The following is a 16,422-nucleotide window of genomic DNA, read 5'->3' on the forward strand; positions in this document are numbered from 1 at the left end:
TGAGGACGGTGGAGCTATGTGATATACATCAGCTGGGAGTCAGGCTATATGGTATGGTCTGTATATTCTACATGTCTTATGTTCACTGGGTGCAAAAAGTCAGGAAGGATCCTTCTTCTAGAGAGAGGGCTTATCACACTGCTTGGTAAATTCAAAACAAACAAAAAAAACCCCAACCTTTCTAAGTCCTTTTAAATTACTCAAAAGATTTTCTTGGTCAGTGATATTGCAAGAAATGTATTGCTTTGGTGGTGACCTAATTTTAACCTTTTCTGAATTTCTTTATGATTAGAACAGTCACATGCCGAAGTAGGACCCCATTAGTGGATTTAAATCATCTGTTTACTTCTGAAAACGCGCATTGTTACAGGCTCCGCTGAGTATTCCCCTTTTTTTTTTTTAATTTCCTTTTTTTTTCCTTTTTTTTTTTTTCTGTTGCAGGACAGAACATCGCAGTCGTACCAGTTTGGGAGCAAAATATGGAATGTGTTTCACTGCTGACCGAAGGCAGCCAAATGAACAGTATTTATAGTAGTTTGAAAACCAGCAGTTAGCAGTTTCTTCACATTCTAACACTACCCAGCACTTTCCAGAGAGAACTCATTGTTTACAAGAAATCTGCTTTCCAAATCCGTTACGGTGCCCTCCAGCCTTGACTATTAACTATTTGCAAAGGGGAAGCAAATCTACGGTTTGGGGAAAGATGGCAATGGATGAGTACCTGTGGATGGTCATTGTGGGGTTTATCATTGCTTTTATTTTAGCCTTTTCAGTTGGTGCAAATGATGTTGCCAATTCTTTCGGAACGGCTGTGGGCTCTGGTGTTGTTACTTTACGCCAGGCTTGCATTTTGGCTTCGGTTTTTGAAACCACTGGTTCAGTATTACTGGGAGCAAAAGTAGGAGAAACGATTCGGAAAGGTATCATTGATGTTAACCTCTACAACAACACTGTCCCACTGCTGATGGCAGGAGAAGTGAGTGCAATGGTTGGTAAGTAATACTTTCCTACTCCGAGTAACATTCGTTGTGTATTTATTTTATTGTTGTGAATATTGTTAATTAAGTCTTCCCATCTTCTAGACTTGCATGTCTGGTTTTGTGTGAATGCAGGGGCCTGTATTCCTTTTTTAGTCTCCTGTGTTTTTTAAATACTTTTAATAATTTACATTTTTCAATGGTTCAGCCATTTAGCTAATAGAAGAAAAAAAATGTTGAACATAATGGATCATATGTATATATTCCCAGATGGATCATATATATGTATTCCTAGGGTACTGAAAAAATTATTTTGAAGGTTTTTATGATGGTACATGGAAAATATGTAAGCATAGCATTTCTGACTGTACAGAAGATCCTACAGAAATAGCAGTTTGCAATGAATACGTACGAGAAGGAATTACCTACATTGTTTTTAAAAATTACAGAAAATCCAAAGGTGTCTGCTTAAACTGACTGTCTAGCTGAGTGATTGCAATTAATCGTGCACTTCACCCTTGCCCGTGGCAAAACTAAAGGAGCAGTGAAGATAGGTGGCCGCACATTTAAGGTCTTTTTAATTTCTCTGACTCAAACCGACAGCAGTTCAGCGTACCTTAGACTTTGGTCCGTGTGCTTCTGTTTGCAGTTAAATTAATCTCCGTTTAGAACAAATAGCATATTCTGAGGTAAGTAACATTAAGCCACGGTATTTACTCTTTGTTTATATGCAAGAGGCTTTGCGAGCTTTTGGAGAGCTCCCTCAAGGATCAATAGCAAACCTGCTTTTAAAGGGCAGGAGACAGCCGGAAGGAAACCCTTTCACTGTGGGAGAGGCAGCCCAGGCAAGGGGCCAGCTTGCCCATCCCACCACCACTTCTTCAGCCTGGCAGGTCCGTGGCATCCCATGCCAGGGCAGTGTGATTTATACGAGCGTCGCAGTGTCCTCTGTTTGAAAGGGATGCTCCACTCAAAGATTTTCTTCCTTAAACCTCCTTAAACCTAACCTAAATATTATTTCCACCTACCCCCTCTGACCTCCTCACAGTTTTCAAGCAGGACCTGCACGTGAGATAGGTGAATCTATGCAGAGGTCTACTACATGCAGTTATTTTCCCATTTCTTTGGGGAAATGGGAAAATTTTGCTTTTATTTTTAATTTTAATGGATCAAGATGGACCTTGAGCACTGGTTTCTGGACTTGTTTGAGGTGACTTTGTGTGCTTGAGAGCAGGGAGGTGGTTCCCTTGGGCTTTTGCTGCTCCTGAGCCTCCTGAAGGTTGGCTATTTTCCCCTGCCCAAGGGGAAGAGAGGTTGGTTAGCGAGAATTCACTGCTGGAACCACAGCCACTTCCCTAAACAGTCCCTCTGTGAGGCTGCCAGCTTCAACCACATCAAATCCCCTTGGGCACCCCCATCAGTTCTTCTTTCCCCATGTCTTGCAAGGTCAGCTGCAGATTTCTGATCTTTCCCTCAAGCTGTAGGGTGACTTCTTAATACCACTCCACTTGCATCATTTAGCCTTCTGCTTCCTGAGATAGCTCCAGCATTTCCCATGGGTGTGTGCCCGGGAGCAGCATACACTGTCTGAAATGTAAGTGACCTGCATCTTCTGATCTTCACATTCGTGATACTCATGGTCCCTGTTGAAGGAAGGGTCCTTTTCCTTTTCTGTGTCTATTTATGGCATCCTGATCCTGGCTGGGCAACATTTTAAGTCTCAGATGCCCCCTGCGGAGGCAACTGGCCAGAAGCTCAAAGAAAACAACTTATTTGCATGCCTATTTACATAAGCCTCTGTGAACTTCATGACCAGTTGCATTCCCTTCCTCCAGTAAGGGCATTAAGAAGAAATTCCACATTTTAAATCTCAGAATTAATCACAAGTTACAAACTGCAGATTTCATTTTTTTTTCCCCTCAAATCCATTTCCAGCTTTTCTCTGGATGTAGGATATTTATTTTTTTTTCTCTGTTTTCTCTGAGCCTTCCTGGATGTTTTCTTTTCCTCTTTCTGTTTTCGCTCTGCATTCCCCCCACCCCTGTTCTCTCATGCCTCATGATCATGTTTTTGCAAATGGACTTAGCTTCTGAATTTCGATGAGGCTTAAATGAGTCAACAGTCTGGGAGAGACCAAAAGTCACTGTATCCTCTTTCCAGATGTTGCTGGAAGATCCTTTGATGCTTGCAGCAAACAGCAGATGCTGATTTTCAGAATGACCCTCTCTCCTAAGAGAGAAGGAAGCAGGGAGCAGTGGGATTAAAATTTTTAAATGTAACATTTTGTAATAATTTGTAGCTTATTAAAATGTTGTTTGTTAGACAGTTGGGAAGTTAGAGACTGTTGCTTTTGTGGGTAAATCGTAGTACTCCCCCAGCATTAACTAGTTGTCAGGTTATTGTCAGGAATTTCATAGATTTCATAGATTTCTAGGTTGGAAAAGACCTCAGAGATCATCGAGTCCAACCGTCCCTAATCCCCATTAAACCATATCCCTAAGTAGATCATCCACCCTATTCTTAAACACATCCAGGGATGGGGACTCAACCACCTCCCTGGGCAGCCTATTCCAGTGGCTGACAACCCTTTCAAAATTGCCCAAGTATTGTTCTAGTGGTCCTGGGGCAAGCTGAAGTCAGCAGCTGGTGCGAATGAGGAGATACCACCGACAGAGAGGACATCCCAGCCAGGATTAGCAGAGCAAAGTACTAACCCAGTCTTGCAAGTGGTGTGGTACCTGATGGTGGCTCGCGGCTGGCACACAGCACTGGAGCCTCAGGAGATTGGAAGTGGTGCCTTCAGCAGCAGGGGAGCATGACATGCACCCTGGGCCGAAAGCTGGTGCTGGTGACTCTTGGTCAGGGCAGTGTGCAGCCAACTCTCTCTCTTTAAGAGATAGCAACCAGGAGGAAAGGGTGTGCGGCCATGGTGTCAGCAGGCATGAAGAGTCTGAGTTTGGGACTCTGTGACAGGTCTAATGAGCCTCCTGCTTCCTAGGTTAGTTTTGAAAAAATAAAAATTAGGAACATGCATTTTATATTAAAGAGGAGTTAAAGCTTTGATGTAGGTAGTTAAGGCATTGCAAGCCCCAGAGGAAAGTCCTGCTCTGGCCTGATCTGTATTTTCTTCTGTTCCTTAACATGCTTCCTTAAACTTCTTAGACCACACATTGTCCTTCTCAGACCATCCATCCATCCATCCTCCACCACTTTCCCTTTTGTTCTCCTGTTTATTTTTGAAGCAAAGTTGATTAAATAAGAAATAGTGCCATACTCCCTCTGTTCCACCTCCACCCCCCCCCCAACAAAAACCCCTCACAAAACCAGCCCTTGCTACACGTTTGCAGTGCAGCTGTGGCTTGGTTGCATTTTCCCTATTTTTTAGACTGAGTATTTTGTAATTACATATCTATGGCTGGCTTATCTGTTTATTAGGCTCTTTGCAGATGTTACCATCTGTTTTCTCTTTCACCTCGCTTCCACTCGCTGATCTCTAAGTTCATGTCAAATGTTTCAAAGTGTATTTATTTTTATTTTAGTACGGGGGAAGAGAAGCCAAAAAATTAAAGAGCAGGTGTTCCTTCTGTGATCTAGAATTTCCAATAGCAATAGGAGTACCAGTTGTTTTGGGATAGTACCCCAGGAGAGATCAGTTTTACAAACTGGTTGACTTCCAAACGTAGCCACGTATGATGCCAGCAAATCACCATTTGCAGATGGCTCCCTTTCAAGACTTTCAAACCATCCTCTCTTGTTGGAATTGAGGATGGAGGCTGGGATTTTGAGTAACAGTGTATGTTCAGAGACCTTGCTTTATCACCTGTGTCTGCTGGAGATCTGTTAAGAGAGATGACACGAGCCAGAAAATACGGATCTCTCATGACAGTTTGTTTGCTACAGTTGGGACCTCTTAACACATGAAGATTTAACGTTAAGGCTATGAAGTCTTAAGATGAAGAAGATGTTTTAAGAATTCTCTAATATTAGGTGAGATCCACAGAAAGCTTGTGTCACTGCCAAAATGATTTTATTGCCTGAGGTTGGTGCCACTGCAAGAGGAGCAGACAACCCGGGTCCTTGCAAGATGAAAGAGAGTCAGTGCATGGACCTGTGTGCTCGAGGGCTTGGTGGCCAACTGTGGCCTGATCTAACTACCAAAAACTGGGACTGAAAACAAATACAAGGCATCCTCTCTGGTGCGTGGAGTCTTTTCTTTTTTTTTTTTTTTTCCCCTGCAGTCTTGGCAAACATCCTTCCTTGGGCCATCTGTTGGGACACCAGACATCACATTTACTTTATAGACCATTAGCCACTATCCCTTAGTTAGGGGATCTTATTCCTTTATGCCAAGGGTAACTTTGGCTACTCCATGCCTCTTCTGCAGTTCTGAATTTTTCCAGTGCTGCAATGAGCTGCAAATGAAGGCAGTCAGAGTAGTCCTCATTCTCTCCTCAGTCCAGTTTTCCTATAGAGGATTCTGTATGGCCGCATGTCACTAAGAGGAGGCATAAAACTCCCTGCCCCACAGTTGGAGCCTTTCTCAGGTAGCATCTCAATTTAGGAGTGTGGGTAGTTCATTAGTGAAACAGTGGATGCGTCCTCACACTGATGACTTGGAGGCTTCCAGGTCCAGCTCTCAAGAATAAGGATGCCTAAGCTTGATGTAGACTGGGTGCAGTTTGTGTCTTTAATCAGACAGGCTGTAAATACTGAAAGCCTTATATATATATAAAAAAAAAAAAAAGCAGAACTGTTGTGCAGTATAAAGAGCTGTTGGTAATAAAACTCATAAGTAAGATGCAGCATTCAAAGCTGCTGTTAAACTGTCTTAGTATCTGCTTTTAGAGACAGAACAGGAACAAAACTCTCTTTAGGACATCTCTGTTGTGCGTGTGGAGTGTAGGCAGCACTCGTAAAAGAATGTGGGTACGCGACGAAGAATTTTCTGTGTGACGTTACTGTTACTGTTGTTTTTTATACCATATGATTGTGGGTTTTTTTTTCTAGGTTCTGCTGTTTGGCAGCTGATTGCATCATTCTTGAAACTCCCTATATCGGGGACCCATTGCATCGTAGGTGCTACGATTGGATTTTCTCTGGTGGCAATTGGCACACAGGGAGTCCAGTGGATGCAGCTTGTGAAGATTGGTAAATGCTGTTTCCTTTTATGCATGAGGGTATGTGAAATAGTGTGCGCTGCCTGCAAAAGACATTCCCAGAAATCTGGTTTGTGCTGGTAGCACTGCCTTCTTAATTTTTTTCCCACCCCAGTCCTGTCATTCCAAAGATGCACTGATGCCGTGTTCATTAAGGGCTGCAGTGTGTCTCCAGTGGAGAAGGGGGTAAGACGCAAGTTGCACTTCCCCAGCGGTAAGCTGCAGAGACATTGTCCCTCAGAGACATGCTTCAAGGTGACATTCCTCCTCTTCTAATTCTTTTCGTGGCAGCTCATACCACCTCGTTCTTGCTCTCAACAAAGCTAGCCATCATGTGAATGCCCACAGTCATGTTTCTCCACCCACCAGCTTCAGGGAGGCGAAAGCTGGGCATACAGCACATGTTTAACTCACAGCCTCCCACTGCAGAGATCCACACAGCCAAGCAGGAATGTGAAGGAGTTTTCATTGTTGTTTGGGAAGCCTTGTCACCCGAGTCGCAGCTTTAATGCTGAAGGCATAGAAATATAGTTGAGCTTTAGAGAAGTTAGAGCAGTGCACGTTTTTTTTTAATTCTGTCGAAAGTAGAAGAGTTTGCAATGACAGCAGAGTCAATCTGTTAACCATGTCACAAACAGTAAATCTATCTGGACGAGATTTCCAGAGCACTACCCTAATCAGATTTTATTGGAAGCAGTGGGAGTCTTGCCACCTACTTCAGTTAAATTAGTTGTGGACACTTGCAAATCTGGCCTGCAAAAAATGTACATGCATTATTCATTACAGTTGGTGCTTCTGTGGCATTTGGAAATTGAGATTTCTACCCTACAAGCAGCATGACATCCTGCTAGATGCAGTTGCTTTCCACTTGCTTGCAACATTCACAATCATGGTGATTAGGAAATTACAGGGCTTTTTTGATCCACTCTGCATCAAACTATAAGAAACTTTCCTGATGAATTTGTTTGCCAAACTTGCAAAATTATCGGGGAATGCTTTGACTGATGTTTCTGATTGTGCCTAGCATTACTTTGAATTTCATAACTCTCAGTGGACATTGAGTTGCACCAGTTGTAAGTAAACGTACGAAACATTCATTCCAGTTGTACAAGAGCAGTTTCAAATTTATTGCTTGTTTACTACTTACTTACTTACTATTATGCAAGAATACCGTTTATTTCGTGTTTCATTCTTTCTTTTCTTCAACACAGTTGCCTCTTGGTTTATTTCCCCACTGTTATCTGGCTTGATGTCCGGAGTCCTCTTTGTGCTGATTAGATTCTTCATTTTAAATAAGGTAAAGAAATCTCAGTATTTAATGAGTGCTCCATACGAAGGCTGTGTTCTAGCCTCCCATTTGAGTGCTGGCATTTCCAGAGTTGAAAGTTTGTGGCTTGCTTTTTGGAGACCAGTTATCTTTTTTCATAGCCATTGGAAGTGCACTTGCTGTTAGCAGTTCTGAAAGCTCAGAGTAAGTAATTTGACAAGTATTTGAGGCTTAGAAGGTGCTAAGTGATAATTAATATTGTATATTCTGCTTGATTAAAGGACGGTACATTGAGATTGCTTCTCTATTAGTACAAACCTGTTGGCATTGACTTAGGCTTATGATAGCCATTCTGACTGTTACTCAAACAGAACAGTCCTTCCTTGGAGATATTCTAATTGGTATTTCATAGTTGTGGAATTTCAAGCTTTGGGTTTCTAGCACACCAGGCATTAGAAGATGGGCATCTGGCTATTTCCTAGATTCTCAAGGAACCTGAAGCGATGAGTTTTAGTGACCTCAGTCACAAAGGCAGCGTTGAGGTAACATCAGTCCATATATCTCCACTGCGGAAGAAGATTTGCCAGCCACCAAGCATGAACTGGAAAACAGAACACTTTTATTTGCTCTTTCCATTTCTCTCACACCATTCAACTTGCTAAAATGGGGGAGTGCAGCACATGACAATGACCTAAAATAAGGGACACTGTATTAGCAGTTCTACAGGGAACTTAAATAGATGAGGGATTAATTCTTTTGCTATAAATAACACCACCTGGAACCTCAGCTTCATCATTCTTTATTCCTGATGTAAAGACATGTCAGTGGTAAAAGCAGATGATAAATTTGATCAGACTCAGCTTTGGGTTTAAAATTACTCAGGTTGCATAAAGGATGAGGAAAAGTTCCTCTATTGCATTCAAAACCTAACAACTTAAGAAATTAGTCATCAAAATCACATGAACTCTGGTATAAAAGCCACATCTTTAAGCGTTCAAGAGGCAGAAAAAGTTCAAGCTAAGGAAATTGTCTTCTGACTGCCATCTGTACCATTGACAAAGTAGTAAGATCCGTAGAGCTTCTGGCATAAGCAGGTAGTGACTTGTGTTGTGTGTGTGCATAAGAAAAGAGCAGCTTTTTAGCTTGTGAGTCCGTGGCCTGATGTTCGTGCCCTTGTTGGGGGTGTCTGTGAACAGCAGCTGGCCCTGCGGATACAGCCCGTGCTGCATCACGCCTCGGGAGCGGGGCACAGTGCAGGGCGGCCGCAGCCTTCTCTCAGCTCCCTTTTATAGCTCGTGGCAGCAAGAAACAAAACCGCATTAGCCAGCCCTTAGCTTCGCCAGGCTCTTTGCAACCACGTGGAGGCCCCCAAAAGACCAAAGCAGCCTCCTCACAAAGGCTTTTTCCATGGCTCGCATGGTGCATTTCCTCTGCGCCGTCAGCCAAACCTTTCCTCGTGAGCACCGAGGGCACGAGACCGCGGCTGGCAGCAGGCACAGCAGCGTGCTGAACATTGCACGCTCGCTTTCTGTACGTTACCTCTTTAATACAGCCAGACACTGAATATTTCAGAGATTTCTACTAGCTGATGGAAAATGCCAGGCTGTCTCAGTCTTATTCATGGTTAGGAATAAGGTTTTGTGATGTCCTGTCCTGCTCTGCACCCTTCAGTTGTACTGAGTGAAGGAGACTCCTCGTCTCAGAGACAAGATAGGTAAGAAAACTCCTGCAGAAAGAAACCTACCTCCAGGTCACCCAGCAGGTCTGCAGCCTACCTGAAAGTACAACCTGTCTCCCTGGTTCCCATTAACAATGCCAAGTTTCCCCAGAATGCTGCCGCTTGCCCGGACCAGTGTTGTGGATTCGGGTGTAACCAGACAGGTCACCATCCTTTCCTCATCATCCACCCAAAAGCTCCACCTGCCTGGCACTGACTTGAGAGCACGTTTTCCTCGTGGTAGTTCATGCTGACATTAATCTGTTGGAAAATCCAGCTAACGTTTCCTTTTTTTTTCCTGATTTCTATGCAGGAAGACCCTGTGCCCAATGGTCTCCGCGCACTTCCAGTGTTTTATGCTGCTACCATAGCTATTAACGTGTTTTCCATCATGTACACGGGGGCACCAGGTGAGTGAGCCGTCTGCAGCAGGAGGCACAAGAGGGAGGCTTCCCACAGTGTATAATGGTGTTCTGCCAGCTGCTGTCAGGTAGCCATCAACACCCCACGGTTATCTATACGTTAGGAGTTAACGAGGGCAAGAGTAAATCATACACCTCCCCACATGCTTCTGTCTGTGCGTGTGGTTTTGTGACTCCTTCCCAGTCACTCTGGTTAGTAGGGAAATGCATAGCTGCAAAAAAAGATCCCCCTTTAGAGGAAGGGGAACTATTGAGCTGCCAGCTTTGGCTTCATAAATCTGAGCACATGATGAGCTCTCAAAGGTATTTCAGATACGGGCATCAAGGAGAGACGGTTCAGAGCAAGTGGTAAGAGCAGGTCGGCTGTTTGTGCTCAGTCTAACGCTGTAGCTCCATTGAAATCAGCAGGGACACTGTTCTGCCAGATCTGGTTCAGAGCCTATTAATTAAATTTACTTCTTTATTTCCTTTCAATGATAAGAAGCCCTGAGCCTATTTCTGCATTTAATGCATCTTCTTTCCTGGGTGCTGTGTTTTCATTGCAACTCAGTAGTAGGAAATGATACATGTCATTTTCAAGACTTTATTTATATTTTTGTATTTTTGTATATTTTATGTGCATTTGTATGCTTGTGTTTGTTTATATTCAAACTTACATTTTTACATTTATGTTTGTATATTTTATATTCACACATTTTATGTTGATATATTTGCATTTATATGTTTATATTTAACTTTACTTAAGCCGTGTACATTTAAACACACGCTTGCAGCAGAAGAGTTCAGAAAAAATATGTTCAATGCTCTCAACTGCTTTACTGAAGACTCTGGTCATTAAATGTTATCTTTAGATTAGATTATTGCCCCAGAGCCATGAACGAACAGGCAATTGAAGAGAGACTCCTGAACATGCCCCTGAATAAGAAAGCAGACTTAGAAAGTGACCTTTTTTGAAGAGAAATTTGTTTTCTCTAAAACCTGACACACTGCATGTACTAGATAAATGCAGTTGATATACTCCATAGTGTAGCATTACTGAAATTAATAAAAACCTTGAGAAGTTCCAAATTTAAGAGTAACATAACTCAATTATTCCTTTTTCTTAAGTCTAATTGGCTATATATCCAAGATGTTTCACAGTAAATCAGCTGTATAACCAACATTTCCTCATTAGTTGTATTGCAGAAGTAGGTCAGGTGCTCTGCAGTGACTCATTAAGCAAAATAAATGAAATAAGAATCTTAATGTCCCTTCTGTTTCAGCTTAGCAATCTCTAAAGTGCATGAATAAAAAGGTGGGACTCTGGTTTTGATACTCAGGAAATACATATTGGCTCTCCAAGGCCCCTGTCCTGGCAACATTTACTCACAAGGATGAATTAAAACCATGTAGGTTTCAAGATAAGCGTGTATGTATGGGTTTGAAAGATCAGAGTCCAAGCTCTTTCTTCATTGAGGGTCTGATCATTTAACTGAACAAGCACAACGAGCTCCGCTGGGGGAATACTTATAGGAACACAAGTTATTGACGTGATTGCGCGTTGCAAAACTGAAACCTCAGCTCTCAAGTGCTACGTTAAGCTATTGTCATAAGCAGATAATGGCTTAGATTAAACTAAGCATCAGGCTTTGTTGACCAGACCAAATGTCAAGTAAATACCCTAATGGGCAACACAGTTTAACATGCATTAGTGTATAAACTCATTGCAAACTTGTTTTATCAGCCCTGATGTGGGAGTTTTGCCCTTGACTTCTTTGGAAATAAGGTCACGGTGGGGTAACAGAGAATTGGAAGACTAAACCTGCAAACGTTTGCGTGTCTACTAGGCCTTTAGCTACTAGACTAACTCATACATGTTAAAAATGATCGACTCATTCATGTTGGTTTTGAATACATTGTGAACACAAGCTTTTCTGCAAGAGACTACTCTTCCACTGCCCAAGATAATAAAGTCATGTTAATTTATGGTTTGCTTGGGTTTTATTCTTTGTCTTCACAGTACTGGGACTGGTACTGCCAATGTGGGCCATTGCTCTAATATCAGTCGGCGTGTCCTTAGTATTTGCCATCTTAGTCTGGATTTTTGTGTGTCCCTGGATGAAGAGAAAAATAGAAAGTAAGTAGTTGCTTGATGAAATGCGAGTGATGTAAAATCATGGAAAATTTCATTTCAGAGCGGGAAGTGCCCTTGGGAGGTCACCTAGTCCAGTCCCCACCCACAGGCAGGATGTGCTTAAACTATTCCTCATGTATTTGTTTAACTTGCTCTTAAGACCTGCAGTGGTAGAAATTCAAAACCTTGTTAGGCAATCCATTGCAGTGCTCACTTCTTCTAGAGTCTAGCAGAAACAGGAAAATAAATCCTGGAATATAATCTGGTTTATATTTTATTAAGGAAACATTAGAGGAGAAATCCAGCAGAATTTTTATCTTTTAAGTGACTTCTTTACCTTTACAGTAAGTTGAGCTGATCATAGCATTTTTACGGTATTTTGCTTGTTTGCTTTGCTACACTCAACAAACGCAGTGTTTAAAACGCAGAGAAAAGTTTCAGATTTCATTAATAAATGAGCAGCTCGGTGTTTTACTTCAGTTACCTACTTTGGCAAATTTTGCAGGAAGAGACGCAGATGCTCTAGTATTTTCTCAGATGAATTTAGTGAAGGTAAGTGTTAGAAATAAATAAAGAATGTGTATGAAACGGAGCCAGGTTATTGTATCCATGTTGATCTATGCCGTTGATGCAAACAGTGGAAACATAAGCAGCAAGAGGGATAGGTTGGGTTTAAAATTACAGTACTGTTATTTCCTTAGGCCGGTTAAAGAAAGATGCTGCACTGTCCAGGATATCAGATGAAAGTCTTGATAAAATTCAAGATGAAGAAACACCAGTCTTTAAAGAGCTTCCCGGTGCCAAAGCATCTGACGAGAGCACGATTCCCCTTACTGGCTCAGTTTCAGAAGCTGCTGGGGCATCAGATGCTATTGCAAATGGAAACCATCCACGTGTACCGTATGGTAAGAAACTATCACAACACGGAGGGTTTATCTTCTCCCTCTTCCGATAGGGTTTCTTAACTGCAAGTAGGTCGCTGTTGTAAATGGTGAGTTAGTGTTTGGGGTTTCCAGCTCTAATCCCTCTTCAGCACTTTGTTGGGAAAGATGCTTATTTACAAGTGTCATTTTCTAGAGAGGACTTAAAAACAATTGCATTCTGTTTGGCTGTGTTTCAGTTTTAGAAACGGCCATAACCAAAATTGATTTTCCTTTTTGCCTTACTTTGTATCCTTAATCATGTTTCCATCCTTTTAAGCAGTGGAAAAACACAGAGAGCACGAATTGCTGATGTATGAAGGTTAAATTCAGCATAAAGGTGATTAGCATACTACCACAGGAGATGAAAAGATTTGGGCTTTAGTTGACAAACGTATGACCGTTTGGAGCGTGTCCACTAGAAAAATCTTGCGTGTTGTTTTCTGAACGTATATTTCTAAGAAGTAGGCTTGCGTGCATAAAGCTCTTTTTGTTCTCCCATGTGGTGGGATTCCACCCCCCCTCACTTAGCAGTCTGCTGACTTTGGTATCGCTTTGCTAACATCTACAGAGCCCTGTAATTTGGTTAATAAATGCCTAATATATTCAACTGATTCTTACAAAATCAAATAAGTCATGATGCGAAGCCCTTTGAGCGTGCACTTCCAGTTTAAAATTCTGAATGTTGCACAGTGGAAATCCGGGAAGTCACGAGATGAAACAGGTAGTTTCTTCAGAAATATTGCCTTAGCTGTGACATGTGTCTTACAGCATGTGCTAATGTTAAGTGTATACAGTGGGAATAACTATAATGTTCATAGAAATAAGATATACAAAATGTTGGAAAAGCTGAGGAAATATTTTGGCAGAGCGTGAGCTTTTTTGCTTTCTGTTTTTTTTAATTATTTTAAAAATTTATGTAAATGTCTCTTAAACATAGGTACTTTTGAAGGTGACGTCATATGCAGTATGAAATACAGTAAACCACCTTTCCTGAAATCCTTATTATGCCTGTTCAATGTAGACAAAACCTCAGAAACAGTACAGCTTTTTTTTTTTTACAGATTTTTTTTTTTTAATTTTACAGAAATTACTTTTTCAAAGAACCTGAGGATTTAACCTTCAGGTATCGCCTTTGACTAGCCAATCCCAACTGCCCTGCTGCTGTCTGGGAGAGACCCAACGCTGTAACAAAGCTCTTTTTGCACAGGAGATGAGAGGGTTTATTTTGCAGTGAATTGAGTCTTGGCTTACTCACTGCATATATTGCAAATTGATCTTCTTTGTCCTGTACTCTCGGATTGCTGCTATTTTACCATCTTGTGAGGTGGGAGGAGGGGGCATCTGTATTACATTTCATAGAAATAAAACCTCTAAATCTCTGCCTTTTTAGGAAGGGCATTTTCAATGACGCACACCTCGGTGAAATCGCCCGTTTCCAATGGCACCTTCAGCTTCGATGGCCAGGTGAGGAGCGATGGCCACGTTTATCACACTGTGCACAAGGACTCAGGTTTATACAAAGACTTGCTCCACAAAATACACCTGGACAGGGCCACTGATGAGAGGCCAACGCAAGAAAACAACTACAAACTGTTACGACGCAACAACAGCTACACTTGTTACACAGCTGCTATCTGTGGCATGCCCGTGCATTCCTCCTTTAAGGCAGCAGATACATCAACCCCAGAGGACAGTGAGAAGTTGGTGGGCGACACTGTTTCCTACTCCAAGAAGCGAGTTCGCTATGACAGCTACTCCAGCTATTGCAATGCAGTGGCTGAGGCAGAGATCGAGGCGGAGGAAGGTGGGGTGGAAATGAAGTTGGCCTCTGAACTCGCAGATCCTAACCGACCCCCAGTTGATCCTGTGGAAAAGGATAAGGAAGAGAAAGACACATCTCAGGTCCATCTGCTTTTCCACTTCCTCCAGATCTTAACAGCCTGCTTTGGATCCTTTGCCCATGGAGGCAATGATGTCAGGTAAGAGGATGAGATCTCACAAACAAGCAATTATACAGTTTAAGTGCTTGGAACAAGGTTTGCCAGCTTGGCTGGTTGGAAAGTGTATTCGTTTCTGCAGGCAGATGGTCATCAGGGCTGTGTTTTGCAAAGCTTGTGACACCGATGTCCCTGGTGCTTTCCTAGAGTTGGGCTGCTCAGTCAGTTTATTTTCTTCTCAATGGTAACGTCTTTTTTATTCACTGCTAAACAATTGTGCAGTAATTAGTTTACATCAGGTTTAATTTTGGCAGGCTTTGAGGCAATGAGACTCCCCCTGGTATGCCAACCACAGTAAAAGCAAACAGGACAGTCCCAGCTGTGCAGAGTTGGCAGCCTATTTTAACTGCAAGATTGGAGACCATCAGCAAATGAGAGGTTTAGACTATTTTTATCATTAGATGAATTTTGTCTCTTGTCACATTGTGAAAAGAGTGTCTAAAGAATGTCTTCGTTTTGATTGCTGCAGCCCTTATAGACTTCCCTTTGCTGAATCTTTTGCTTGGGGTTTTACAGGGGTCTAGGACTGTGTGATGCAGTGTATCACTAAATAGCCCAGAAAATCTAAAAAGCCTTAATATCGAAGTCCTACCAAAGTTCATAAACTGCACATACAACTTCTCCAGCTCTTACCAAAATAAAGGGAGCTACCCCTGAGGAGCCCTGGGCATGTTCCCAAATGCCCCATGCAGAGAGGGCACGTGGGCTATGGCTTATCTCCTAGTGCTTGTTTAAGCTTCCTGTTTTCTGCCATTGTTCTGGTACACAGTACTCTCTGGAGGGAGCTTTATCCAGAGCTATCACCATTGACTTCTCCTTGAGTTTGGAAGAAGGCAATGAAGTCATCCTTCAGTCATTTGGCTTAAGTGTGTCTATCCTTAAATCCCGTGACACTAACATCATTTCCCAAGAATAAAGGAAAAGGATCATCCTCCAGGAGTCTTTCTGTCATATTCACATTGGCTCAGGCAGCTGACAAAATCTGAGTCGATCTCAAAAATGTTTGTCTGCACTTCTTTGCCCTCTGTTGTCTGGTCAGACCCCCATGAAATAAGTCCCTCAAGTCTCTCTTCAGTCACTCATTTGCCAACCTCTTTCCCTTCGAAGGCTCAGCACTCTTTTATTCCACGAAGTGCCAGACTTTTGACCGAAAGAAATCGGATGTAGACTCATGATGAAGCATTTTATACCTTCTTCATCTGCACTCGCATTGCTTATCTGCTTATACCATTGCTTCATCTGCAGGACCCTATTACACCTCACCATCTTGCTGGCATGTGGCTGAAGGGCAGTTTGGGTGTTTTTGCATTGTCCCTAGGAACATTGCACATTTTTTCTTTAGGATTTGGCTAGACTGCCTCTTCCCTAAGCCTGGAGTGATCCACTTGGTAATTAGTAGGCTCTCTTTCATGTATTGTGATAAGATCCCCTGAGAAATTCACTCAGAATCTGCTTGTTGAAGCAGAAGCCTTTATTTGGGTTGTAGCTGGGGCTGTAGTGAGTCCTCTTCCCACTGGACCCTCGCCATGTTAGCCGTGCCCTGCCGGTGTTGGTTTCAACATTTGCAGCGGGGCTTGGCAGTGTTGATAACTTTCATGGTCCTCCTTAGGCATCTGGGCAAACAATGTCTCACTCCGCAAGGAGAACGGTTATTGCTCGTCGGCCACCCGGTTTAACTCGCAGCTCATCTTGAAAACACTCACAAACATGTCTCTTCCTTCCCCGACCATCCAGCGTCCTGGGAATTCAGAATAGGGCTTTCTGAAGAGCCTTCTTGTTCTGGCTACTGTTAACACTCCCTTCGTATCTGCAGGGATCTCGTGCTGGAAAGGATCTAGCGTCCCCTCATC

At 42.5% G+C, this 16,422-nt stretch overlaps 1 protein-coding gene across 2 annotated transcripts in view; it reads left to right on the plus strand.

The window, feature by feature from the left end:
• Window positions 1-450: 450 nt before the first annotated feature.
• SLC20A2 (solute carrier family 20 member 2) overlaps window positions 451-16,422 on the plus strand; it is a 34,223-nt gene continuing 18,251 nt past the window's right edge. For both annotated transcript variants that reach the window (XM_009977918.2, XM_086611345.1), the window contains exons 1-7: window positions 451-992; window positions 5,985-6,125; window positions 7,345-7,430; window positions 9,431-9,527; window positions 11,539-11,655; window positions 12,354-12,557; window positions 13,966-14,554. In XM_009977918.2, the coding sequence (XP_009976220.2) occupies window positions 704-992; window positions 5,985-6,125; window positions 7,345-7,430; window positions 9,431-9,527; window positions 11,539-11,655; window positions 12,354-12,557; window positions 13,966-14,554 (1,523 nt within the window). In that variant the 5' untranslated portion in view covers window positions 451-703. The remainder of the gene's footprint in view (window positions 993-5,984; window positions 6,126-7,344; window positions 7,431-9,430; window positions 9,528-11,538; window positions 11,656-12,353; window positions 12,558-13,965; window positions 14,555-16,422) is intronic.

The sequence above is a fragment of the Tauraco erythrolophus genome, chromosome 5 (genome assembly GCF_009769465.1).
Source record: "Tauraco erythrolophus isolate bTauEry1 chromosome 5, bTauEry1.pri, whole genome shotgun sequence".
NCBI lineage: Eukaryota > Metazoa > Chordata > Aves > Musophagiformes > Musophagidae > Tauraco > Tauraco erythrolophus.